A 27,676-nucleotide genomic window follows, 5' to 3' on the forward strand; every position below is an offset into this window, starting at 1 on the left:
GGACAGGAAAAGAATGTTGGCAAGACAACTGACTGGTTAAGATGGAACTCCGACACCACCTTTAGCAGGAACTTAGAGTGCGTGCGGACTACTCTGTTGTGATAAAACTTGATATAATGTGCATGCACTACCAAGGCCTGAAGCTCACTGACTATAAGAGCTGAAGTAACAGCCACCAAGAAAATGACCTTCCAGGTCAAGTACTTCAGATGGCAGGAATTCAGTGGCTCACAAGGAGGTTTCATCAGCTGGGTGAGAACGTTGAGATCCCATGACACTGGTGGAGGTTTGACAGGGGGCTTTGACAAAAGCAAACCTCTCATGTAGCGAACAACTAAAGGCTGTCCAGAGATAGGCTTACCCTCTACACGGCGGTGATAAGCACTAATCGCACTAAGGTAAACCCTTACGGAGTTAGTCTTGAGACCAGACTCTGACAAGTGTAGAAGGTATTCAAGCAGGGTCTGCGTAGGACAAGAGAGGATCTAGGGCCTTGCTGTCACACCAGACAGCAAACCTCCTCCATTTGAAAGAGTAACACTGCTTCGTGGAGTCTTTCCTGGAAGCAAGCAAGACTCGGGAGACACTCTCTGAAAGATCCAAGGAGGCGAATTCTAAGCTCTCAACATCCAGGCCATGAGAGCCAGAGACTGGAGGTTGGGATGTAGAAGCGACCCCTCGTTCTGAGTGATGAGGGTTGGAAAACAGTCCAATCTCCACGGTTCTTTGGAGGACAACTCCAAAGAGGGAACCAAATTTGACGCGGCCAGAAGGGTGCAATCAGGATCATGGTTCCGCAGTCTTGCTTGAGTTTCAGCAAAGTCTTCCCTACTAGAGACATGGGAGGATACGCATATGGAAGGCCTGTCCCCCAATATAGGAGAAAGGCACCTGACGCTAGCCTGTCGTGGGTCTGAAGTCTGGAACAGAACTGAGGGACCTTGTGATTGATCTGAGTGGCAAAAAGATCCACTGAGGGGGTGCCCCACGCTCGGAAGATCTTGCGGACCACACCCATGTTCAGTGACCACTCGTGAGGTTGCATTATCCTGCTCAACCTGTCGGCCAGACTGTTGTTTACACCTGCCAGATAAGTGGCTTGGAGAAACATGCCGCGACAACGAGATCCAGTGCCACCCTGCTTGTTGGTGTAAAACATGGCAACCTGTCTGTCTGAATTAAGATTACTTGGTTGGACAGACGATCTTTGAAAGCCTTTAGAACGTTCCAGATCGCTCTTAATTCCAGGAAGTTGATCTGTAGACCTTTTCCCTGAAAAGACCAGGCTCCGAGTGTGGAGCCCATCTACATGAGCTCCCCACCCCAGGAGAGATGCATCCGTCGTCAGCACTTTTCGCGGCTGAGGAATTTGACATGGTCATCCCACGGTCAAATTGGATTGAATCGTCCACCACTGAAGAGAATTCCGAAAGTCGGTGGACAGTTGGATTACATCCTGTAGATCCCCCGCAGCTTGAAACCACTGGGAAGCTAGGGTCCATTGAGCTGATCTCATATGGAGATGTGCCATGGGTGTGACATGAACTGTGGAGGCCATGTGCCCCAGAAGTCTCAACATCTGCCAAGCTGTGACCTGCTGAGAAGCTCGAACCATGGACACCAGGGACAGAAGGTTGTCTGCCCTTGTCTCGGGAAGCTCGAGCTGTCTGAGTGTTCAACAGGGCTCCAATGAACACCAATTTTTGGACTGGGGTGAGATGGGACCTGGGATAATTTATGACGAACCCCAGTAACCCTAGCACCCGAATAGTCATTCACATGGACTCCAGAGCACCCTCCTTCGAGATGCTCTTCACCAGCCAATCGTCGAGCTAAGGAAACACATGCACTCCCAGTCTGCGTAGCAACACTGAGACTACAGCTAGGCATTTAGTAAATACTCTGGGTGCAGACGCCAGGCCAAAAGGCAGCACACAGTACTGTAAGTGCTGTATTCCCAACCAAAACTGAAGATACTTCCTGTGCGCTGGAAGTATCGAGATGTGTGTATAAGCATCCTTCAAGTCCAGAGAGCACCCAGGGTACCCAGGGAAACCATCCTGAACTTTTCTCTGACAAATTTGTTCAGGGCCCTTAGGTCTAGGATGGGATGCATCCCCCCTGTTTTCTTTTGCACAAGGAAATACCTGGAATAGAAACCCAGCCCTTCTTCCCCTGGTGGTACGGGTTCGACCGCTTGGGCCTGTAGAAGGGCGGAGAGTTCCTCTGCAAGTACCTGCTTTTGCTGGGAGCTGTAGGACTGAGTTCCTGGTGGACAATTTGGAGGCTTGGATTCCAGACTGAGGGTGTACCCAAACCAGGCAATTTGAAAAACCCACCGGTCGGAGGTTATAAGAGGCCACCTTTGGTGAAAAAAACATTAACCTCCCCCCAACCGGCAAGTTGTCCAGTACGGACACGTTTACTGATGCTATGCTGAACTGCAGCCAGCCAAAAGCCTGTCCCGTGCTTTTGCTAGGGAGCCGCAGTGGACTCATGCGCACACTGTTGACAAGAACAAGCGCACTGGGACTGAGCCTGGGCAGGCTGCCGAGAAGCAGGAGTGTAACTATGCCTAGTATAGCAATAGGAAGCACTCTTCCCTCCAAAAAACCTCCTAGATGAGGAGGCAGTAGCAGAAGACGCCTGGCAGGAGAGAAAATAGCATCATTGTGCTTCTTGAGCTGTCAACCAGATCCTATTTTCTCACCAAAAAGGTTATCCCCTCCCCCCCCCCCCCAAGGAACATCCACCATCCGCTGCTGGACTGAATGATCCAGGTCAGAGACACGCAGCCATGAGAGTCTGGATGCTACATCAAAAGTGTCGAACGTACCCCTGGCCAGCAATTTGACACTTCTTCTGCTGCCTGACCACCTGGTGAAAAGGCTCGGCCTGCTCTGGAGGGAGTGCATCAACCAAGCTAGACAGTTGCCTCACCGAGCTCCGCAAGTGGATGCTCGTGAAGAGCTGGTATGTCTGGATTTTGGCAGCGAGCATAGCGGCCTGATACGCCTTTCTCCCAAAAGAGTCCAAGGTTCTAGAGTCTCTGCCTGGGGGTGCTGAGGCATAGTCCCTAGTACTCTTGGCTCTCTTGAGAGCAGAGTCCACCACCATGAAATTGTGAGGTAGCTGAGACCTCATCAATCCAGGCTCCCCATGGATCCGATATTGTGTCTCCATCTTTTTCGGGATCATGGGATTAGACAGAGGGAATGACCAGTTTCGCATAAGAACTTCCTTGAGTACATTATGCAAAGGGGCCATTGCAGCCTCTCTAGGCGGAGAAGGATAATCCAGGACCTTGAGCATCTCAGCCCTAGGCTCACCCTCAACCTCCATAAGGAAGGGAATAGCCGCAACCATTTCCCAGACAAAGGAGTTGAAGGATAGACTCTCCGGAGAAAAAAAAGTCTCCTTTCTAGTGGAGGAGAAGGTTCAGAAGGAATCCCATAGGACTCGTCAGAAGAAAAGTACCTGGGATCCTCCTCATTCTCCCACGAACAGTCATCTTCAGTATCGGACAAGACATCCCTCAGAGCAGTCCAAAACTGAGCCTGCCTTGACACTGAGGAACGACGTCCTCTATGGCAGTGCCAAGAAATCGGCACCCACCTGGACTCCGGTGAAGCTTCCTTAACTGACATAGAATGGAAGTCGACCTGGGTGGCAGGCGGCACCGAGGTTGGGGACCTCACCACAGGCGAAGGGCCAGATGCCACTGCAGCAGACAGTATGGAAGCGCAAGCACCCCCGACACTGAAGCAGACTGGCACAGCAACCCTTCCTGAAGCTCTAGAAGCAGGGCCCTGATGCGCATGTTGAGAGCTGCCGTTGGACAAGGTTGCGGGGTCGGTAAAGGAGTCAGTGGCAGAATCTGTCGAGGCTTGGGAGCAGGTATCAGGCTGCTAGACTGACGCATCGGCACCTCCTGAATAGAGGGAGAGTGATCCTCTTGACGCCGACGCTTCTCGGGTGCCGAATCCCTCGACGCCCCGGAGCTCCTGGCACCATGTGTCGAAGGAGAACGATGACTGTGCTTTTTCGCCTTTGCTCGACACCCGTCATCGGTACCGATGAGGAAGACATGGAATCCTCATGTCTCCTTGGGGCCGGATACGACCAAGGTCGGTCCCAGGGGCCCTGCATAGTAGGAAGCCTCGAGACAGGTGGAGACCCACTCGATGCCTCACTGCTCCCAGCACGAGATGGTCGTTCCGCAGCCATTACCTTCACTCCTGACGTTGATGTGTCCCTCGATGTCGACACTGCCGACCTCGGTACCGATGTCGAAGAAACGGACTGAGTCGCAAAAAGCTTCTCTTGTTTGGCCTCTCGAGCGCTTGGGTCCGTTTCTTCATGCGAAGACACAGACTGCAAGCGGCTGGGCTATGGTTGGGCCTGAGAAACTGGATACACCAAGTTTGGGTATCGGTACTTGAGATGGTCTGGTTGCACCGAGTACAACGTTTGAAACCGCTGGGTGTCTTCGATGACATGGAAGGAAAAACGGCTTTGGCGAAAAAGACGCGATTGCGCCTTTGAAAAGAAGAAAGGCACAAAAGAAAAACGGGTAAGACCCGACCGAGCGGCCTAAAACACGGCCGCTTCGAACAAGGAAACTTACAAAAGAGGTCTAAGAAAAAAATACGGGAGGGTAGAAGTTTTGATTTGTTTCTTTAAAGAAATGACGCAAATTGAAAGACTCTTCCTGGGCCAAAGAACGAAGAGACAACCCGAAGTACGCTGCCTGCCGCGGATAAGAAAAAACTGAGCAGGAATGTTCACGCAACCGGCAGGAAGTTGTCCATGCATGCGCCGTGTGTGCGATTTGCGCGCAGAAAGCTCTGGCAAAACTTTTTTTTAAATTTTTGCTCTGAAAAAAATCTGATATTTCCTGGGCCGCTGACCCACATGTGAGAACAAGTAGCCTGCTTGTCCTCTGAGAAAATATTGTAATGAACATTTAAGAAGTATCTAATATATTATAACATCATGAGGCATATTTTCAAAGCACTTTGGGAGGCTAAGTTCCATAGGTTTCTATGGAACTTTGGGAGGCTAAGTGCTTTGAAAATGAGCCTGCATGTGTATTTGGAGTTTCCCAAATATAAGACCACTTAATTATTTGATAACAGAGACACCGATAATAGAAAAAAAAACATACAAGCCAGTATAGGATTTCTGAGCCTAGTGCCTCACATCAGTGTTATTTTCCCCTCAGCCTCTGTTGCTATCCACCTTTATGTTTCTAAGGTTAGTGAAATTTCAATTTTAGAAACTCAGCCTTACTACATTTTCAAAGAGACCAATTTAAGACCCTAACAAATTTTGGAGCATAAATCCAAATATCATGCCCTATAGAAATGAAGTGTTCCATCAAGTTTTTGATAAGACATTACATTCAAAAGGTCTCTTGAACTATGACCACTTTCTTCTTGCTCCTCTGTGCTGGGATTTGGTGACATAAGCCTTCCTTCACAGCTGCTTGGTATTTTGCCACATAAGTTATTCAACATCCCATCCCCCCACAATCCAGGTATTACAGTATAAAAGCTCTAGGCAAGTAGCTGTTCACCAGAGCTCTATCCAGAACCCTGTTATCCTGGGCCCTAAAAGCAAAGTCACTCACCTGTAGGAAGTATTTGAGAGGACAGGTGGTCACATTCTCACATATGGGTAACATCTAACGGAGCACAGCAAAGAGAACTTCCCAGGAACAGTTCCAGAAGCCTTTGAAAGGCTGCACTGCACATGCATGCGTGCTTTGTTAACAACCCAGTCTTAAGACGGAATTTAGGATGCACACAAAAACTGTTCTGATGAAATCTTGTGTAAGGTAGATCAGCTATTAATAATATGCAAGTGCAGCCAAAGCACCGGCTCCAGGATGACTCCCCCCCCCCCCCCCCCCCCCCTCCAAATGAAATAGCTGCTTAGACCCTAGGCAGACAAACTGCTCTTTCTTAACAAGGAGACCCAAAGAAACAGGGAGGCTGGGGGCAGCACCACCAGGTGTCCCCTTAAGGCTACCATAAAATGCCTATATCAAACTCCACTGGAACCAGGGACACTGGACCACGACAGTCAATCCAGAAACTGCATAGATGCACATCTGAATTGAGACACTTTCTCTTATGGCATGGCTCAATTCTATCTCCACCTGCTGGTAGACAGGCACAAACCACAAGTTCTGGATTGATCTGTTGGTGCTGCAAAGGAATGAGGGACTGATTAAAGGAGTGAGATCCACCAAGGTGTGGTGCCCCACTCTCAGAAGATCTTCCAAGCTACATGTGTTGAGTGACCACTCATGTGGTTACATTAGGAGCTAAAAAGGTCGGCCACAAAGGTTATGAGTGGAATGGATCGGGTGGATGTGAAGCGACTGTTCACGCTATCCAAAAATACTAGGACTAGAGGGCATGAGTTGAAGCTACAGTGTGGTAAATTTAAAACGAATCGGAGAAAATTTTTCTTCACCCAACGTGTAATTAGACTCTGGAATTCATTGCCGGAGAACGTGGTACGGGCGGTTAGCTTGACGGAGTTTAAAAAGGGGTTAGATAGATTCCTAAAGGACAAGTCCATAGACCGCTATTAAATGGACTGGAAAAATTCCTCATTTTTAGGTACAACTTGTCTGGAATGTTTTTACGTTTGGGGAGCGTGCCAGGTGCCCTTGACCTGGATTGGCCACTGTCGGTGACAGGATGCTGGGCTAGATGGACCTTTGGTCTTTCCCAGTATGGCACTACTTATGTACTTATGTACTTATGTACTTAAGCAGGCGTGGATGTTTAAAAATACCATCTTGAAAGCCCAGACCAGATGTATTCCACATTTTAACAGAGGTGGAAAGAGCAGCACATGACAGCCAGCACGGTTAAAAGGTGAAGTGAAAAGCTACTGAAGCCAAAAGAGCATCCTCCAAAGAGTGGAAAAAGGATCCGAATGAAGAAAAGCAGAAACATAAGCACTGTCAAGCTAGATACAAACCATTGATAAAGAAGGCTATGGGAAAAATGAAGAAACACTTGCCGTGAAGAAAGTTATATCAGAAGGAGAGCCTGTGAGGGAATCCATGAGACCGTTAGATCATGAAGGAGCAAAGAGGCACCCAGGGAGGACAAGGCTGTAGCAGAGAGACTGCATGAATTCTTTGGTTTGGATCTTATAGAAGATGTTAAGAGATCTACCTGTACCAGAAATGGTTTTCAAGGGTGATATGGAGTAACTGGAAAATCTCTGTGAACCTGGAATACATACTGAACCAAACTGACAAGTTAAAAAGAAAAAAAAAAACTTGGACCAGATGGTATACACTCCAGGGTACTGAAAGAACTCAAAAACATGAAATTGCTACTGTTAGTGATCTGTAACCTGTCAAAATCGTCTGTAGTGCCTGAAGATTGGAGGGTGGTTAACGTAATGCCAATTTTTACAAAGGGTTCCAGGAATGATCCAGGAAAGGACAGATTGGCAAGCCTGACTTCAGTGCTGGGCAAAATAGTGGAAACTGTTATAAAGAATAAAATTACGGAATGTGTACACAAACGGTTTAATGCTTTTGTTGTATGGATGTCTGTCCCCTATATTTAAATTAAGCCAGCTTCTCCAACACTATTCATGGCTCTTAATTTTCGATTAATTTATGGGAAATTTCCTCTTGTTGGTTGTGACATTGTCCTTAAACCCATACCTGAGGATTTGAAGCTGGGTGTATCTGATGTGATTAACTATTGTCCAATTGCGTCTATTCCTGTTTGTTAAGATCATGAAGGGATATGTGACTGAACAGTTACATAATTTCTCTTTACAAATTTGACAATATTTTGCATTCTTCCCAATCTGGTTTTAGAAAAGTTACAGCACTGAAACCGTTGTATCTCCTTTGATAACAAAGAATCATTCTGCAAAGGCCAATGTGCAATTGCTATCCAATTCGACTTGATTCAGTTGACTTTGAACAGACTCAAATTTTGAATTACTTTGGTATCCAAGGTTCAGTTTTATCTTCGTTTAATGGCTGACAGCTTGTTGTTATATCATTAAGAAGGATGGTGGTTTTTCTGAAGGTTGGAGCCCCTTTACTGGGTTACCACAGGGTTCCCCACTTTCTACTTCCCTTTCCAATCTCTTTAATGCAGTCTCTGGGTGTTAAATCTCAATCAAGCTAAAACACTTGATCCACGTGGATGACACCACTGTAATTCTGTTTCTCAACTATGGTCTGATATGTTATCTCTCATTAGATCTTGTGTATGATAGAAAACTGGATTGCATTTCACAGGCTTAAATCAACCAAGTTCTTATGGCTGGGTCCTACATATGATCTAAGATATGTTGAATTGGTATCTTTTGATGGCCAATCAGTTTTCTTTGGATCTTCATTCAAAAATGTTAGGAGTGGAGATAGACCACCTACTGTCTATGCAGTGCCACACAGTCAATTATTAAATACTTTTATATGTTGAAAAAGTTCAGGATTTTCAGAAAATATTAGCCTAGTGGCTTTCAGAATTTTATCTTTAATTCCCTCTAGACTAGATTTTTGTACGTTAGCTGTTTGTTCTAAATCATTGATCCATCGATTACAGCTGGTACAAAATTCTGCTGTTAGACTGATTTTTGGATTCTCTCAATTTGAGTCATTTTTCTAAGCTCCATTAGTTACCAGTTGCTGAGAGAACAGCATTCAAATTAGATAATACTGCTTTTAAAATTCTTACTGGGAAAATTCCTGATTATATGTTGAATTTAGTGTCATTGTTACAAGGATTTTCCACAAGATATAAAACGCTGAATCTTTTTAAATTCTTATACACTGGAAATCTAAGATGAAAATCTAACATCTATCTTACTGTCTCTTTAATATCAGTCAGCTAACCTCTGGAACTGGAACCAACTCCCAATGTCTTTGTACCCATTATTCCCAATTCAGAAAGTATTGAAAAGCTTTTCTGTTTTGCAAGGCAGGTTTATCTAATGTTAGTTTGTTAAGGTGGTAAGTGTAGTACTACTTTGTTTTAATTATTTTTAGTTCCTGGACTGAGTGGTCCAGCTCTTGTTTATTGAGTGAGGTGATTAAATTTGCAGATGACAAAACTATTCAAGGTTGTTAAAATATGTGTGGACTGAAATATTGCAGGAACACCTTAGGAAATTGATGCACATTGGAAAGAATAATCAGAATCACAGTTACCTGATGCTAGGGTCCCACCCTGGGAGTCAGCACTCAAGAAAAAGATCTAGGTGTCGCTGTAGATAATACACTGAAATCTTCTGCTTAGTGTGCAGCGGGGACCAAAAAAGCAAACAAAATGCTAGTAATTATTAGGAAAGGGATGGTGAATAAGACCAAAAATACTATAATGCCTTGGTATCGCTCCATGGTGCGACCACATCTTGAGTATTGCATTCAGTTCTGGGGCGCTTCAGCTTGAAAAAAAAGAGAGATGAGGGGAGATATGATTGAGGTCTACAAAATCCTGAGTGGTGTAGAACGAGTAGAAATAAATTGATTTTTTATTCATTCCTAAAGTACAAAGGCCTAGGGGACACTCAAGGAAGTTACATGGAAATACTTTTAAAACAAATAGGAGGAAATATTTTTTCACTCAACAAATAGTTAAACTCAAACTCTTTGCCAGAGGATGTGGTAAACAGCCATTAGAGTATCTGAGTTTTAAAAAAAAGGTTTGTTTGTTGGTGGTTGAAGCCCGAGATGCCTGTCGCACATTTTATCGAAAGAAAATATTTTGGGCCATTTGGGAACCATATATCCAATCGTTGCTGGGACAAGCACGTAGTCTGATTCTAAACTCCATGTCATTGTAAGATATAATGAAGGCGAGAGTTGGGATCTTTGCATAGGGAGGGAGGATGGGGAGGGGATTTAAGGGGTGGTGATAGGTATTGGGGGCAGAGAGCCATAAGAGTCCAGGCTCCCGCCAGTTTGTTTGAATGGATGTTTACGTGTGGGAAGGGAAGTTAAGGGTTGGGGAGGGAAAGGGGAGGAGTTAAGAGATGAGGGGGCAGAATGATGAGGCTGAATGTGGGGCATATAGAGGGGCATAATTGAACGAAAACATCTATCTCCATGGGCGTTTATCTCCAAGAACGGGTCCGTGAAGGGGCGGAACGAACCGTATTTTCGAAAAAAATAGATGTCCATGTTTTATTCAACAATTTGTGAGCTGGGCGTTTTTGTTTTTCAGTGATAATGGAAAATGAAAGCGCCCAGCTCAAAAACGAATAAATCCAAGGCATTTGTTCGTGTGAGGGGCCAGGATTCGTAGTGCACTGGTCCCCCTCACTTGCCAGGACACCAACCGGGCACCCTAGGGGGCACTTTTACAAAAACAAAAAAAAAGGTAAAAGAGCTCCCAGGTGCATAGCACCCTTCCCTTGTGTGTTGAGCCCCCCAAATCCCCCTCAAAACCCACTGCCCACAAGTCTACACCATTACTATAGCCCTAAGGGGTGAAGGGGGGCACCTAACATGTGGGTACAGTGGGTTTGGGGGGGGGGGGGGGGTTGGACGACTAAGCATTAATCAGCACAATTGTAACAGGTAGGGGGGGGATGGGCCTGGGTCCACCTGCCTGAAGTCCACTGCACCCCCTAACAACTACTCCAGGGACCTGCATACTGCTGCCAGGGAGGTGGGTATGACATTTGAGGGTGAAAATAAAAGTTGTGAAACATCATTTTTTTTGTGGTGGGAGGGGGTTATCTGGTCATTTAGGGCACTTTTTGGGGCCTTATTCGTGAAAAAACAGGGTCCAGGAAAAGTGCCCTAAATTCTTGCTACAAACGCATACTTTTTTTCCATTATCGGCGAAAGGCGCTCATCTCTCCTCGGCCGATAACCACGCCCCCAGTTCCACCTTCGCCACGCCTCCGACTCGCCCCCGTCAATTTTGTACGCTTCCGCGATGGAGTGGTTGAAAACGTCCAAAATCGGCTTTCCATTATACCGATTTATTCGTTTTTGTGAGATAAACGTCTATCTCCCGATTTGGGTCGAAATCTAGGCGTTTTTCTCTTTCAATTATAAGGTGGATAGTTTACTAGATGTAAGATTCACTATTTGTTTATTAACATGGAATTACTTAGAGTGCACTGGAATGATATGATGTGGGTGTTGGGTATGGTTACAGTTATGCTTGGGTGGGTTGGGGGGATGGAAAAATTAATTACCTGATAATTTTCTTTCCATTAGTCCAGACAGATCAATCCAGAGACTGGTGGGTTATGTCCCTATGCCAGCAGGTGGAGGTCATGTGCAGACAGCCCAACCTCAGTATTATCCATATTGAAAGGAGGTTGGAGGGTCTAAGCAGGTTAGAAGGAGGTATGGGGCCAGACTACATTCCCCACAAGACCCTGAGAGAAGAAATCAGGGTGGTAGGTTCCAAAACCCGTTAGGGACACCACGTGGAAGGGAGGGAGATAATGACTGAAAAGAGCAGCTGCTATGGCCGACAAGGGCCAGAAGGGGAAGCCGGGATGACAAAGCTAAATTCCCTTGGGTCCGAAATCAGTACAAGATTCCTCCCACCTGGGAGGAAGGGGAAGGCTCTAACCAACAAACTAGCAGAGAAGCAGAGTTAATGGAGTGCTTAGAAGAAGGAGAGTCAGGAGGGCCCAGTACACCAGGTTTGGAGGAACCGATTGACATGGACTGTAATTGTACTCTGGGGCAGAGTTGCAAGGATTGAATGCAGTGGGTGGTCACAGGAGTCAAGCAGCTGTGTTGTGGGAGATGTACTGCCATTCTGCAACCACCCAAGAGGAGAGACTTTTAAAACTGAAACCCAGGAGGTTGGAACTGAGAGAACTTGGATTTAAATTGAGTTTTTCTTTTTGCTATGTTTGGAACTGAATGGGACATTAAACCCTTTGAACTGAGTTTGGTGGAGGAGGGGGAATAAACTGGTTTGAACTAAAAGCTGTGTTGTCTGGAAGGACTTTGTTTTGGACTGCTGAAGGGAGCCTACCATCACCCCAGAGGGATTGCTACCGGGATACGGCTACTACAATATCAAAGCCATATAAACGTCCAACTCCCAATAGAGAGCTATTCTCCTGTTCTTTTGAGAATTCAAGGACACCCAACAACCGCAAACACGGGAGGAACTCATGCAGCTCACAGCAAGTAAAGAAATTGCTCCAATGCACATTAAACAAACAGTAAACCATTTGGTGCGTGTGCTTGGCTGAGGAGCCAATGGGGGGAAAGCTACCGTCTGTGGGATTATGACTGAACGCCTCCAAGTCAGAATCCCCCCTAAATGGGACGATACCGCAGCGCCGAGGAGGCTCGGTCGGCCAGGGATAGCCGGCCGGCGAGGAGAGCTGCACGCCTCGGGACCGGAGCGCGGACAGAAGGGGGCCGCCTCTCTCCCGTAGCGCACCGCACGTTCGTGGGGAACCAGATGCTAAATCATTCATAGATGACCTGATTCTGGGTCAGGGTTTCGTACGTAGCAGAGCAGCTACCTCGCTGCGATCTATTGAAAGTCATCCCTTGAGCCAAGCTTTTGTCTCTTTCCCGCACATGAGTCCCCCTCTCTCTCCATGGAGGGAGGGAGCAGGTGGGCCTGGCAGAAGGGTGAGCCCTCTGCCAGGGAGTGGCTCATGTCGCCGGGCTCCTTCCCCTCCCTTCTAGCCTGCGGCCTGAAGAACCAGATGGCCTGAGCGATGACTCTGGCCATCTGGTGCCTCCCCGTGCTGCTGGGCTCAGCCCAAACACCGCGAGGCTGAGCGGGCTGAAATCAGGAGTCATAGCGGTGTGTGTGTGTGGGGGGGGGGGGGGGGGGGGGGGGGGGCATAATAGACGTTAGGAGGCGGGGTGATGCGGGAACATGGGCCGGAGCTTAATAGTGGGGCTGCGGCGCCCACTCACTCGGCCCTTCTCACGGAAGCGTGAGCCGGACAGGAGCAGGTAGAGTAGTGGGCTGCGGAGCCCACTCACTCAAACCTTCTCACAGAAGCGTGAGCCGGGCAGGGCGCAGCCGGGGCCCGGGGGAAGAACCAGATGGCCCTTTGCAGGCCAGGTGACCAGATGGCCGGAGTCCCTGTTGGGCTGAGCTGGCTGAAGCCAGAGGGAGTCGTAGCAATTTGTGTGGGGGCGGAGCTTAGCGGAGCGATGCGGGAACGTGGGCCGGAGCTTAATAGTGGGGCTGCAGCGCCCACTCACTCGGCCCTTCTCACGGAAGCGTGAGCCGGGCAGGAGCAGGTAGAGTAGTGGGCTGCGGAGCCCACTCACTCGAACCTTCTCACGGAAGCTTGAGCCGGGCAGGGCGCAGCCGGGGCCCGGGGGGAAGAACCAGATGGCCCTTTGCAGGCCAGGTGACCAGATGGCTGGAGTCCCTGTCGGGCCGAGCTGGCTTAAGTCAGAGGGAGTCGCAGCGGGGGGGGGGGGGGGGGGGGGGGGGGCTTAACAGACGGATGCCTGTCACTAGCCTCTGGTGCCTGGACCCTTGTAATCAGCATGGCTCCGGCCCCACTGTCAGTACCTGCTTCAAGTGTCCTCCCCAAGGGCTTTACCAGCAGGCTGTGTGCCTGGTTCCAGGTGTGCCCAAGAAAGCATATAAAAGCCTGGAACTAGTCCCTGGGTGCCTGGGCCCCTGTAACCAGCATGCTCTGGCCCACTGCCAGTGGTGCCTGCTTCAAGTGTCCTCCCCATGGGCTTAACCAAGCTCGGTTACTGTTCCCTCTTCAATGCTTCAAAATGGGACTGAAGTACCTCATGCAGTTAAGCAGAGCACGCGCTTATCCGGCGTCCACTTAAATGGAGTGCACTGTATATATACATATATATACATACACACACACATACATATTTCTTTTTAGATATGGCGACCAGAATTGAACACAATGTTTAATTATGTTCACCGTATCTCAAAAAAGATATAGCAGAATTAGAAAGGTTCAAAGAAGAGCAATCAAAATGATAAAGGGGATGGAATTCCTCCCATATGAGGTTAGGGCTCTTCAGCTTGGAAAAGAGACTGCTGAGGGTGGATATGATTGAGGTCTACAAAATCCTGAGTGGTGTAGAACAGGTGAAGTGAATCAATTTTTCACTCTTTCAAAAAAGTACAAATACCAGGGGATACTCAATGAAATCACATGGAAACACTTTTTAAAAGGAGGAAATATTTTTAACTCAAAGAATAGTAAGCTCTGGAACTCGCTTGCCGGAGGATGCAGTGGCAGTGGCTAGTGTATCTGTTTTTTGAGCAGTTATATAAGCCGCAGGAGGATCTGGTCATGCCTAGCGAGGCTTACCTGGCTAGTGTGGAGCTACTCCAATTGGAGGCAGAGGAGTTAAGGGTGTTGAATGCTGAAATTACTGTAGATGAAGTTGTGTGGGTAATTAAACAGAGCCCTTTGGGGAAGGCACCAGGCCCTGATGGAATGAGGAATGAGTTTTACAAGCTACTGCAGAATGAAATCAGCCCGGTCTTGACCGAGGTCTTTAACTTAACAGTCCAGCGGGGATCTCTGCCACTACACATGAACCCGGCCCATATAACAGTATTGCTTAAACCAGGAAAGCCAGCTCAGCACCCAGAGTCCTACGGCCAATTTCACTTTAAATTTAGAAGCCAAATTCCTGGCCAAGCTGTTGGCCATAGATTGGCCAGATACCTCCCCTCTTTGGTAGAAGAACCGCAAGCGGGATTTGTAAGGGGTAGAAAAATAGCAAAGAATATGAGGAGAATACTCTTAGCGTTGGAGAAAACACAGAGAGACGGAATGTCAACAATGTTAATAGTTTTGATGCCGAGAAGGCTTTCGATCGGGTGTGAACTGGGGTTTCTCTTTGAAACACAAAGCATATAGTGCGAACTGGATTCTTCCTGCAGGCGATTAGAACTTTGTATACTGATCCAGAGCGAGAGTCTTGGTTAATGGCCTTGTTTCGGACTGGTTCCCCATTGGCCGTGGCACACGTCAGGGATGCCCTCTCTCACCATTACTTTTTGTTTTAACACTCGACCCGTTGATACGGGAGATCAGTCATAACACAGACATAAGGGAGTACACATTCACGATAGGGAATTTAAAATAGCAGCCTTTGCGAATGACCTGCTGGTGTTGGTACAAATCCCAAGAGTTCTTTAGGGTACCTCATGGAAGCATAAGGGAATACAGGGACTATTCCGGACTCCACTTAAACCTGATTAAATCAGAGGCCTTGGTGAGTCCAGACTTAGGAAGGCAGACCCATTACGGTGGGCGACGGGGTCATTTAGATACTTGGGTATACAATTAACACTAGACCCAGCGCAAATATATGCTTCAGTGTCCCTCAGTTATTGAGAGACACGAAGGTGTAGTTGGCTAAGTGGAGCTCTCTGCCATTATCACTTCTAAGCCGAATTCACTTGTACCGCATGTTGATATTTCCGAAATGGATATACTTGCTGCAAGTATTACCATACAGATATGGAAAAAAGATCTGCAAGTGCATCAGAGACAGGTAACCCGATTTTGTTGGGCCGGGAAGAAATCAAAGCTAATGGGAGCATCTTAGTGGGGCCCAGGCGAACGGGGGTTGGGAATTCCTGACATGCGAACACTACAACCAAGCATGCCTTTTAAGACATTTAGAGATTGGGTCATGGGACACAAACACCTATACAGACGCACAGTTAGAAAGCAATATTTTAGCCCCTGGCACCTTAGTTACTTATTACACACAATTTTAGAAACCTCCCACAACAAGTTAAACATAGCTTGCTTTTACAGCCTCTAAGATACTTGTGGAGAGAGCTGACAAAACTTGGAAGCGAGAGAGCAGTGTATTGCTGCCATCACGGGTAATGCGGAGTTTTCACTGGGGAGAGAAAATAAAATCTGAGACTTGGGGAAACAGGGAGTGATACTTTTGGAAAACTTTGTTCAAAAGGATGGAACAGTATGGATTATTCAGAGTTGAGAGGCACTATGCTGGGGGATGTTAGCGAAATTAGCCTATTTTCAACTTTCCCACTATATACGCGGGCTCCCCACAGAGTTTATTACCAGATTTTGGGAAGGATATTCGGGAATTTTTGACTGGGGATGCAGTAGGACAAATTTGGTGTCATGGTTTCACAGGGCACTAGAGGCAAAAAAACCTAATAGGGATGTTAAGAAGGTCGCTGAAAGATGGAGCGGGAGGTCAAATAACAGAAGGAAAGATTTTAGCAGCGCTCAGGGAGGGGCAAGGGTGGTACATAGTGCTGAACTACAGGAATGCCACTTTCGAACCATACACAGGGCATATTTTTCAACTAAGCAGGCCTGGTACGCAGGGGTGATAGAAACAAGTGAGTGCCCTAAATGTGCTGAAGCAAATGCATCCTTCAGCCACGGTTCTGGCAATGTAGAGAGATACAGGGGTTCTGGTCGGCTCTCTTCCAGTTTTTGAGTTGGGTTCTAGGACATCAGGTACACCGGTCCTTTGAGGGGGTGATATTGAGCTCCATGATGACATGGAACAAAGTAACTTTAGAAGAAAAGATGTTCCTTAGCAAACTCTATTTTAGGAGAAAAATGTATTCTCAATCACTGGATAGCAGATAAGGGCCCCTCATATTGGTATTGGAGAAATAAAACTCCACGAACTAATGTTATGGGAACTGCAGGATGCCGTTATACACCGAAGAGGAGACAGCGATTTATAAAAATTTGGGGAGTGTATATACATAAAATATCACCACGAGCGCGGAGTCAAGTTTTGAATACTTTGGGATAATCGATATGCATGGAGTGAGTATGATAAGAAAGCAAGAGGTAGAATCAATGTGTCAGATCTCATTGCAAGATGATTGAGTATCATGATGAAGGGGGGAGGGGAGAGACAACAATAAAGGTTTAAAGGTTCTTATCATTACTGTCTTTAATGATAACGGTTCGGACTTACTTGAAATTTGTTGGATATATTGCAGATTAGAAATATGTGAAATCTTTCATAATTGTATTGGATAAGGGGGGGGAGGGGAAGAAGTATAAAACAAGACTGTAATGGACAATGAATAGTTAAGTTGTTGAATTGCTATAACATGGTACGTTGAGGTTGGAATTTGAGCTATGCAAGTTGTAATGCAATAACAGTGGATTTAAAGATAAGAGAGGGAACAGGGCGGGAGGGGGCTAAAATGACAAAAGCTTGATGACAGAAGATAGCAAATCACCTTAATTGTTTGCTTAATTATGATTGAGTTTGGTACATTCAAGAAGTGAAATGTGTTTATTATTGTGACGGTTCATCAATAAAAACGTTGTGACAACATAAAACACAACATAAACAGGTCCTCACAATAATGCTTGTAATAAGCAACTACTATAAAACACTTGCTTGGAGATACTCAACATGGTCTGTGTTTCAGCTAACATGCCTTCGTGAGGAGTCCAATTCCTCACAGGCTTGTAGATGCACAAGTGTCAAAACTGCACTATATACAGCACAAGAAGCTTCACCTGTTTTTTTTTTTTTGGAAAGTAATTGCCACAAAGATACAGGCAGCAACCAGTAAGCAACACTTCAACATACCTGGATGAGATGTTATAAGAATAGTCCTATTGTCCAATGTTACAATGGTTTTTGAAAGCCACACAATGCTTCAACTAGTTGAATGTCCATGCACCTCATCAAGTCTTCACCACACCTACAAAAGAAAATTCGTTTAAAATGTAAAGACACTTTAATATTGAAGTGTATGGGTTTTAGTATGCTCCGAACTTAATTAAGTTCGGAGCATACTAAAACCCATACACTTCAATATTGAAAAAAAGAAGTTATAGAACTGAGTTCCAGTCTCCAGAGCAGGAGTGATCTGTTCCATTTTCTCTTCTAGGCAGCCTGAAGTAGAACAGAATACTACTTCCCAAATGATCCCCTCCTGCTGTTGCTTCTACTCCACAGTTCCATTTCCCTTTTTCTGTCTTTAAATTAATACTTGGGTATATCACACATTCAGGCCTTCTGGGCACTACTGAAATAGCACAGCCAATTATAAAAATACCAGCATGAGCAAATATAATTACAACAGCACCCTATACTGCCAACTAGATGCAATCTAGGTTGAGACCAGAATTACACTAAAAAACCAACATGTTCATTTGTAGAATCTGTAATAAAGACATTTACCTTGTAAACACAGGATGCTCCTTCTGATCCAAGACTATGATTATATCCCCTGGTTCCAGACCAGGTTCTTGGTCACCTTCTCCATGGAATGTATTTTTTGGCCATCTTTCATTCCTATTGCAAAAGATAAACTGTTCAACATGGCAGAAGATTTAGAAGTTAAAAAAGTCATCAACACTAAACAGTAGCAGTAGATGAAGATGAAATGGTGCCATCCAGTCTGCCAAAGCAAAAGCTTTGGAGAATCAACCTCCCAAAAGTAGTTTCTGTATTATAAAACATCAAGTAGGTGTTATATTGTCCTTAATGAAAAGCACAGCCAGATAACTACAAAATCTTCGTCATTGACATTTTAAGACATTTATTCTACAACAATGCAAGGGTAATAAATCGTAAATAGATTATCTAGGATAAAGAAATAATATAAATAAAAAAAAAGTTCACCTTATCCAGACAGACTTCCCGAATTTTCTTCTCTCTGACAATCTTCCTTCCAGTGCCGCTTTTGCACCTGTCCTTGGATTTGTTCGCTCTCCTTGGCCCTGGCACTCTGGGCACAAAGACTGGATTTGCTGCACCATCCAGGCCCTCGTGGATGAATTCTTATTGCATGCCCGTACCTCTGCAGTTGGGACAGCATTCAACAGAACCCTTCTTACACACCTCGACCTGGAAGGCAAAAAAAATAAATAAATACATTTCAGTTAAGTCTTGTATTACCACTGGAGGCATTAAATCACACAAATCTGAAAAATTATATTAACCACTGAAGCATAAACATGGGAATTATTTGGTGAAACAAGAGATCCTACACTAGCTCTTGCTCTGAGAAGTAGAAGCTTGCAGGAATGCAGTAGATTGACGTTTCTATCCAAATGTGTATTTCTTTTCTTACTCGGTTATTTACTGTAAACGGCTTAGCTGGATGGTATATCAACATGTAATGAACTTAAAACAAACTCCCAAAGACAAGTACAAAGCCAATACTTAAAGTAGCACTACTGCAACAGGAATTGTTAAAGGGATACTAAAACTACCTCATATGGACATGGAATGGCTCCAATGCTCCGTTCATCAAGCATATGGTGATGAAGATTAGAATTATACATGCTGGGGGGGGGGGGGGGGGGGTTGGAGGAAGAGATGACTATCTGGATTTTGTGTAACAAACAAAATTAAAACAAAAATAAAGGTTATTTCTGCTGCACCCTTTCCTCCCCACCACCAAAAAGCCATCAGAATAACCATTTAAACTCCCACGGGCCTTCTCCATCTCCCTGGATATCACCCCATCTGTGCCAGGAGGACAGTCATCACCAAAATTGTCACTGGCTATATTACCTCTTCATGGTGTTACTGGCACTACTAGCAGCTGCATCAGAACGAACTATACCTACCACCTTCCATGTCATCTAGAATAAAATGGGGCAAGCATGATCAATTCACTCGTTTCACAAGAGTCCTAATTTTTAAAACGGCACCAGCCAATACCAGGATAGTGTTGTGCTATTTTTTTGTAAAACAAAATGCTACCATTTTGAGGGGAAAAGGACAAAGTGACTTCAGATTGCTCACCACCCATTCTGACTGTGCTGCCATGGCTCCTGAAAGTATCAAGATTGCACTGAATCAACTGTGGTGATTTTCAGCTGTCCTGCTTGGTAAGACAAGGTTAAAATGGTGGCCATGCAGAGATGAAATATTTCTACTTGAACATGGCACCACCTTAAGTTCTTTTTTCCCCTCATTTTCGAATTATAAACTTGGTGAGGGTGGTGGTGTATCTCTAATGAAATTAAATTATTGCATTTTTTCATATGAAGCATATGGTTTCATAGTCTAAAATTTGATATGCTCATCATAACTCCATCTGAGTAGTATCCAAAGAGAGATAGCAGGTGTTACCTAGGTGGATGGCATCCGCCAGAACATGCTGCAGAGATGCTCCTCAGTGTTCCATTTCTAGAAGCTTTAGAAACAGTCCACCGCATGCATGTGCCTTTCTGCCCCCCTGCTGCTTTGTGGGACCAGGGTAGTTTAATATCCTATAATATACTAGCTGAAAGAATAGAACACCTGGGACAGGGTTGTGAGACTATGCACACGGCTGTCCTCTATGAACACCTGCTCAGTAAACTTTGTGTCCGCATGTCGTTCTTCCCCCCCCTCCCAACACCAAGAAGACATCATATACTTGGCACCTGGGAATCCCTGTCTTAGGCATGTCTGTCACTTGTTTGTATGGGTTGTAAAAGGTGTTGGGTGGGAGGCCCTCTCCGAGTGGTTGGGACTGTCCTTTGGCCCCAAGTGTCAATTATGCTCAAATGGGTTTCTTTATTCTCCAACAACTCTCCTGTTATTCTTTGATCATGGTTCTTTCCATTCACCAACACTATTTCATTTCAAAATTACCCTATTGTTAATGGATGTATTCCAGCATTACAAATGAACTTCTAACTGCAATCATCTTGCAGCAATCCTGTTACTCTGTCATATTTGTAGATCTGATCATGTTTCATTAATTTTATTATTTACAATTTCATAATTATATAATAAGCATAGAATGACAAATATAGAAATAAATATATCATATAGAAATATAACTCCATACATAAAGTCCACAACTTGGAGAAGAGTCACAAATTCTTCAGGAAGATGAAAAAAAATAAAATTAATCGTAAATACCATTGGCTTCCAGTTCAACAGATTACTTAAAATTTAGTTCTTGCTTTAGGGCTTTCAGACTGGGCCCCGATCTGGAGGACAGAAGTGGTGAAACAAGGCCAGTGACAGGCAGACTGTATAGTCTGTGCCTTGAAAATGACAAGGACAAATCAAGGATCAAGTATGCATATGTAACATTGAATCATACAGGTGAGGATGTTATAATACCGTTGTATCGCTCCATGGTGCAACCGCACCTTGAGTATTGTGTCAATCTAGTCGCCGCATCTCAAGAAAGCTATAGTAGAATTGGAAAAGGTGCCAAGAAGGGCGACTAAAATGATAGCGGGGATGGACGTACTTCCCTATGAAGAAAGATTAAGGAGGCTAGGGCTATTCAGCTTAGAGAAGAGATGGCTGAGGGGAGACCATGATAGAGGTATATAAATAATGAGTGGGAGTGGAACAGGTGGATGTGAAGCGTCTGTTCACGCTTTCCAAAATACTAGGACTAGGGGGCATGCGATTGAAATCTATGTGTAGTAAATTTAAAACAAATCAGATTTTCTTCACCCAACGTATAATTAAACTTGAATTCGTTGCCGGAGAAAGTGGTGAAGGCGGTTAGCTTAGCAGAGTTTTAAAGGGGTTGGACGGTTTCCTAAAGGACAAGTCCATAAACCGCTACTAAATGGAATTGGAAAAATCCACAATTCCAGGAATAACATGTATAGAATGTTTGTACGTTTGGGAAGATTGCCAGGTTGCCCTGGCCTGGAATTGGCCGCTGTCGTGGACAGGATGCTGGGCTCGATGGGACCATTGGTCTTTTCCCAGTATGGCATTACTTATGTATCTTATGCTATGAGTTTATACTACTACTTTTACTAATCATTTCTATAGCGCTATTAGATGTAAGTAGCGCTTTACCACATTATATGCAGGTACTTTCTCTGTCCCCTAGAGGGGCTCACAATCTAAGTTTTTGTACCTGGGGCAATGGAGGGAAGTGACTTGCCCAAGGTCACAAGAAGTTGCAGTGGGAATCGAAACCCTGGTTTCCAGGATCAAAACCCACTGCACTAACCATTAGACCGCTCCTCCACTCCGTCTGGGCAGGATGGATGGGACTGTACCAGTCTGCTATCATCTACTATGCTATGATTACACTCTGAATTAGGAGCTGCAGTTTGGCGACCCAGGCCAAGATGTACCAGAACACCCCAGACCTGTTAGTTCAGGTCATCTATTAGGTCAGGAGAGAGAGTGAAAACCCTGGAACATATCCTGGCATGTTTTTGTTTGGTCTGGTGTACATAAACAAGTAGCGCTTTCCGCCAATCCAGCCCAACCTGATGGTTAAGTAATCCTGGAAGAGTTCCCCACCTGCCCCCCTCTGTGCCCTGCTCATGCCCATTGTCAATACTCCATTTGGCAGAATGGCAGTGGACTTTGTGGAATGAATAATACAGGGCAACATGTGGGACCTTCCAGTTCTGACAAATTGTTTCAAGTATAGTCCTTGGAGGTAATTACATTCATCACAAAAAAAAAAAAAAGTCTTCTGCTTCCAGGTCTGGCTATCACTTCAATTTTCGACAACTAAGAAAAGGTTATTTCATATGTGGACCTTTATTCTAGATCTCCTTGCCAGAACAACTTCATAAGCTTCTTACTACCTCAGGTTTTACAAATTGCTAAAAAAACTGGCTATTTAAACAATATTTTAATTATTTTTCCAACATTATATGTTTGTTTACTTTAGTTTGTATTATGATTCTAAACCACTTACGCTAAAGCATAAATATAAAGCGAAGATACGTACCTGTAGCAGGTACTTGTCTGAGGACAGCAGGCTGATTATTCTCCACACGTGGGTCGACGTCCGCATCGGCCAGAAATCGGCATTTTGCCATAGAAAAAAACAAAAGTCTTCTGGTGCGCGTGCAGCGTGCGGACTAACTTCCCGCCCCACCATGCGAGGCGTGTGCCTCAGTTAAATGAAAAAGCATAACAAAACTCCAAAGGGGAGGTGGGAGCGGATTGTGAGAATAATCAGCCTAATGTGTCACGTTCCCTGCCTATGCAGAGTATGGGTACCGGAGGACTCGGACGGCCATCTTGGTTTTGGGCTTGTTTCAGGTTTTGGGCGGCCATCTTAGTAGGGGGCAGCTTAAGTTATGGCAGCCATCGAGTAGGGCAGCTTCAGGAAGGAAGCCCATATTTGGGCGTAGGGTGTCACCAATGGGGGCAGCCATCTTGATTTCAGCTGTGCTAGTTTGGGCCTAATTTCTACACTATTTAAGACTCTGCCCTCAGTCCTTCCGTGCTTCGGCTTCTACTCAGCTCACTGATTCGTTGCAGTGCTTTTGGATCTACTACTGGCCGCTGCCTGGTGTCGACCTCTGCCTGTTCCTGGACCTGCTACTGACCGCTGCCTGGTACCGACCTCTGCCTGTTCCTGGATCGGCTATTGTCTGCTGCCTGGTACTGACCTCCGCCTGTTCCTGGACCTGCTATTCTCTGCTGCCTGGTCTAACCCTGTGGACTTTGTGCTGGACTTTGGTCTCTCTGCTGTTGGCTACCCGCACTCAGGGGCTCAACCCCTGAGGAACGGTGGGAGACACAGGGGAAACTCAGGGTTTTGACCGACAGCCCAGTGAGGGGTTTCTCTCATCGAGTACAAGGGCTCAGCTCTCCTTGCAGGAAAGCATTACAGAATGCCGAAGCCATGAGCTCGTTGGACAAAACTGAGCTTACCGAACTCGCTCAGATCGTACAGCAGCAGCAGGGTCAGTTGAATCAGTTATCCACCGCACTACAGAATGTCTGTTCCCAACTACACACGATGCAGGCGACCCGCGCCGTCGCTTCGCCTCCTCCAGAGCTGACGGGACAGTCCCGGAGGGTTCCATCTTCCTGACCTGCCGTGTTTTGATGGCACCCCCACCGCCTGCCGGGGATTCATCAACCAGTGCTGAATGTTTGACCTGCAACCACGAGCCTTCCCCTCCGATCAAGTCAAGGTCACATACATGACAACTCTCGTCAGGACCAGCCCTAGCATGGGCCACCCCTCTGTGGGAACAGAGGGATCCGGTTTTGTCCAATGTCAACGAGTTTTTACGCCAATTCAGAACGGTATTCGATGTGCCCAGAAGACCCTCATCCACAGCCGGGGAGCTGCTGCATGTACAGCAGGGCTCCGACTCGGTTGGAGTATACGTGATCCGATTCCGGACCCTTGTGGCCAAACTGGGCTGGAATCAGGAGGCGCTGACCGCCATATTTTGGCAGGGATTGAGGAGCTGCAACAAGGATGAACTAGCCGGACAAGATAGTACCCACATCTCTAGGTGCGGTGATCTCCTTATGCACCCAGGTAGACGTCCAGTTCCAACAGCGAGCTCAGGAACGGGCGGGGTAGCACTCTGGGTCAAGATTCTCCTTGAAACCGCAGGACTGGCAGGTCCTGAAAAAGGTACCGGAACTTCCGGCGGAGAATTCAGAAGAACCCATGGTAATGGGCCGATCACGGCTCACCGAGAAGAAGCGACTGTTTCGCCGTAGGAACCGACTGTTTTTACTGCGGGGAGTCTGGCCATATGGTAGGCCAATGTCCTAACAAGTCGGGAAACGACCAGGCCCAGGACCACTGAGGCCCTGGGTCATGTATCTTCTGACCCTGAACAAAGCTCTCCACCAGCTTGGCTATGACAACATGCCGCAGATTAATTGGAGGACGGGGATGTGGCCAGTTGGAGTCCTCGGTGTCATGGGACCTGCCTCGAATCCGTGGTTCCACCAGGTGGTAAGGTGAGGGCCAATTGTTCCGGGCTTCCTGCAGAATATCGAATGTTCCAGGACATTTTTGATGCCCGGGAAGCAGAGATCCTTCCTCCCAATCGTCCATTTTGATTGTGCCATCAATCTGGTGCCTGGACATACTCCGCCCCGGGACGGTTGTACACCTTATCTCGTGGAGAGTCAGACGCGATGTGTTCAGTATGTCCGGGAGGAATCTGGCTAAAAGATTCATTCGACCCTCGTCCTCGCAGGCTGGCGCGGAATTCTTTTTTGTGGCCAAGAAGGATGGATCATTACGGTCATTCATAGATTATCGGGGATTAAATGCCATCACCATCAAGAATAGATATCACTTGCCCCTCATCCTGGAGCTCTTCGACCGGATCCAAGGGGCCAGCATTTTTTCTGAATTGGACTTACGTGGTGCTTATAATTTAGTACAAATCCAGCCAGAAGATGAATGGAAGACGGCCTTCAACACGCACGAAGGGCACTTTGAATATTTGGTCATGCCATTTGGCCCTTGTAATGCCCCGGCCGTCTTCCAGGACTTTGTGAACTCCATTTTCCAAGACCTAGTTATTACACATCTGTCATAGTATATCTGGATGATATCCTCGTCTTTCCTCCTCATTTCAGGAACCATGTGAAGATGTATGTACAGTACTTCAAAGGCATGCGAGACAATTATCTCTTTGCGAAGCTCGCGAAATGTGCGTTCCATCAGCGCAGTATTCCCCTTTTTAGGCTTTATCCTTTCAGCAACTGGATTACGGATGGACCCCGGGAAAGTCCAAGCCATTCAAGATTGGCCACGACCCCAGGTATTGCGAGCGCTTCAGCGGTCTGGGGTTGCTATTACCCGACAATTTCATACACCGATACTTGGTGGTAGCAGCTCCCATCACCGCCTTAACTAAGAAAGGCTTGCTAACGCTGAGGGATGTGGTCTCCGCAAGCCATCGAGGCCTTTGAGATCCTCAAGAAGGCCTTTTCTGTCCGCTCCGGTTCTCCACAGTCCAGATCCCCAGTGACCTTTTTATTTGAAGGTGGACGCCTCAGCCTGGGAGCGGGGGCAATCCTGTCACAGACTCGGAGGCCAGGAAGAGGCATCCGTGTTTCTTCTTTTACAAGGAAATTCATAGCAGCTGAACAGAATTATACTGTGGGAGATCGTGAGCTATTAGCCCTCAAGCTGGCTTTGGAAGAATGGTGTTAACCTCTTGGAGGGGGCGGTCCATCCGATCTCTGTTATTACCGACCACAAAAATCCACTCTATCTGCAAGACGCAAAAGACTTAACCCCCGACAAGCTCGATGGTCCCTGTTTTTGCTCTATTCAATTTTCTGCTCAGCTTTCGCCCTGCAGTGAAGAATGTCCAGGCGGATGCATTGTCCCGAGCCTTCGACCCACCAGAGGAAATCGAGGAGTGGCATCCTATGCTTGACCCGACTTGCATTGCGTCTGCTACTCTTACGTTGCCGGGAACTTCCAGGATTTCAGTATCTCCACGGTTCCATCAAGGATACCATAAGACACTACATCTCATTTCTCGCTTTTATCGATGGCCATGCCTGGCCCAGGATGTCCAGCAGTTCGTCACTACGTGCCCCACTTGTGCTCACACAAGAGACCCATCGGAAAGCCGTGGGAGTTGCTTCAAACCTTTGCCGGTGCCGCAAGCTTCCTGGCAAGAACTGTCAATGGATTTTATTACAGAGTTAACGCCCTCCCAGAGGTTTATGGTCATCTGGGTGGTGATAGGACCGTTTCTCTCGCATGGCCAGTGGCAGTTCTTGCCCAACAATTTATTCTCCATATCTTCCGTCTACATGGGTTGCCAAGTCATATTACCAGTGACGGAGGCCCTCAATTCACCTCTAGATTTGGAGGGCCCTTGTGTTCCAGTTTTGGCATCACGACCCAATTCTCCTCGGCATACCATCCCGAGACCAATGACATGGTAGAGCGAACAAATCAAACACTGAAATTGTATCTAAGGATGCATGTTAATGCTTGTCAAGACGATTGGGTTTTTGGAGTCCAAGATGGCCGCCGACTAAGCCAGACGTGTTCCACTGCTCCTCCGATTTTCAGTTTGAAATTACCTTAATATGCCGAAGCGGCGGGGGAAAGCTGCTGCTGCCGCATCCCAACAGCCGAGACCTCCCGCTTCAGCTTTGATTGAAACATATTTGTGGAGGGCACAGGGTTCGAACTCGGCGTCGGTGAGCGGTTCGCTGGATCGGCATGGGAGTGGAGACCCAGCACTGATCCCTGAACTGGAAGTTTCTCTGAGCCCCGACGCAAGGGCTCCTCCTCCCCAGCCAGTAAGAAGCAGTTCCCCGCTAGCAGCGTCAGGCGCCCTTAATGCGGAAATGCTACGGGACGGTCTAGGACGGGAAGCATTACCAATGATGGTGGAGGAACGAGGAGAACTTACAACTTTCTCCCAGGGAGCTACGGCTGGAATGGAGAGGATATTAGGAACATTGGAAGGTGAGAAACGTATTTCACAAGAGCCAGTTGAGAATACTGATTTGCAAAGATATTTCAGAAGCCAAAGGAAGTTACTTTGGATAACATATGGCAACTAATTGCTGAAATGGGAAAGACTTTGTGCCCTCAAATGCAAAAAGTGACTAAAGAGGTAGCATTATTAGATGGGAAGGTTAAAGCAATTGATACAGAAGTGAAATTACTTAAAGTAGATTTGGCCAAACAAGAAAAAGATCTTCTACAAACACAAACATTACAAACCATAATGCTTAAAGATCTGATTAACTTGAGGAGAAAATCAGAAATGTTGGGAAATGGTTAAGAGATAATAATTTACGTTTTATTAACTTCCCAAAACAACCATTTGTCTCCCCGAGAGAAATGCTGAAGGCTTATTTTAAAGAAATTCTTGGATAGAAGAGAAAGATTTTCCACCTTTTGCACAAGTCTTCTATATTCCTGTGAAAGGACTAGATAGCCAAAGAAATAATAATCTACAAGACCAACCACTTGATGTATCTGCTTTATTGGAAATGCCTGATATAGATCAA

The 27,676-nt window shown here is 46.2% G+C and overlaps 1 protein-coding gene across 1 annotated transcript in view; it reads right to left on the reverse strand.

Annotated features, from left to right (window-relative positions):
- DNAJA1 (DnaJ heat shock protein family (Hsp40) member A1) overlaps positions 1–27,676 on the reverse strand; it is a 223,808-nt gene that overhangs the window by 27,957 nt on the left and 168,175 nt on the right. Inside the window, 9 exon segments of the mRNA XM_030194332.1 lie at positions 17,558–17,599; positions 17,602–17,672; positions 18,155–18,248; positions 18,251–18,270; positions 18,600–18,672; positions 18,675–18,734; positions 18,737–18,760; positions 18,763–18,808; positions 22,205–22,214. Coding sequence (XP_030050192.1) covers positions 17,558–17,599; positions 17,602–17,672; positions 18,155–18,248; positions 18,251–18,270; positions 18,600–18,672; positions 18,675–18,734; positions 18,737–18,760; positions 18,763–18,808; positions 22,205–22,214 — 440 coding nt within the window.

This window comes from Microcaecilia unicolor, chromosome 2 (assembly GCF_901765095.1).
Source record: "Microcaecilia unicolor chromosome 2, aMicUni1.1, whole genome shotgun sequence".
Classification (NCBI taxonomy): domain Eukaryota; kingdom Metazoa; phylum Chordata; class Amphibia; order Gymnophiona; family Siphonopidae; genus Microcaecilia; species Microcaecilia unicolor.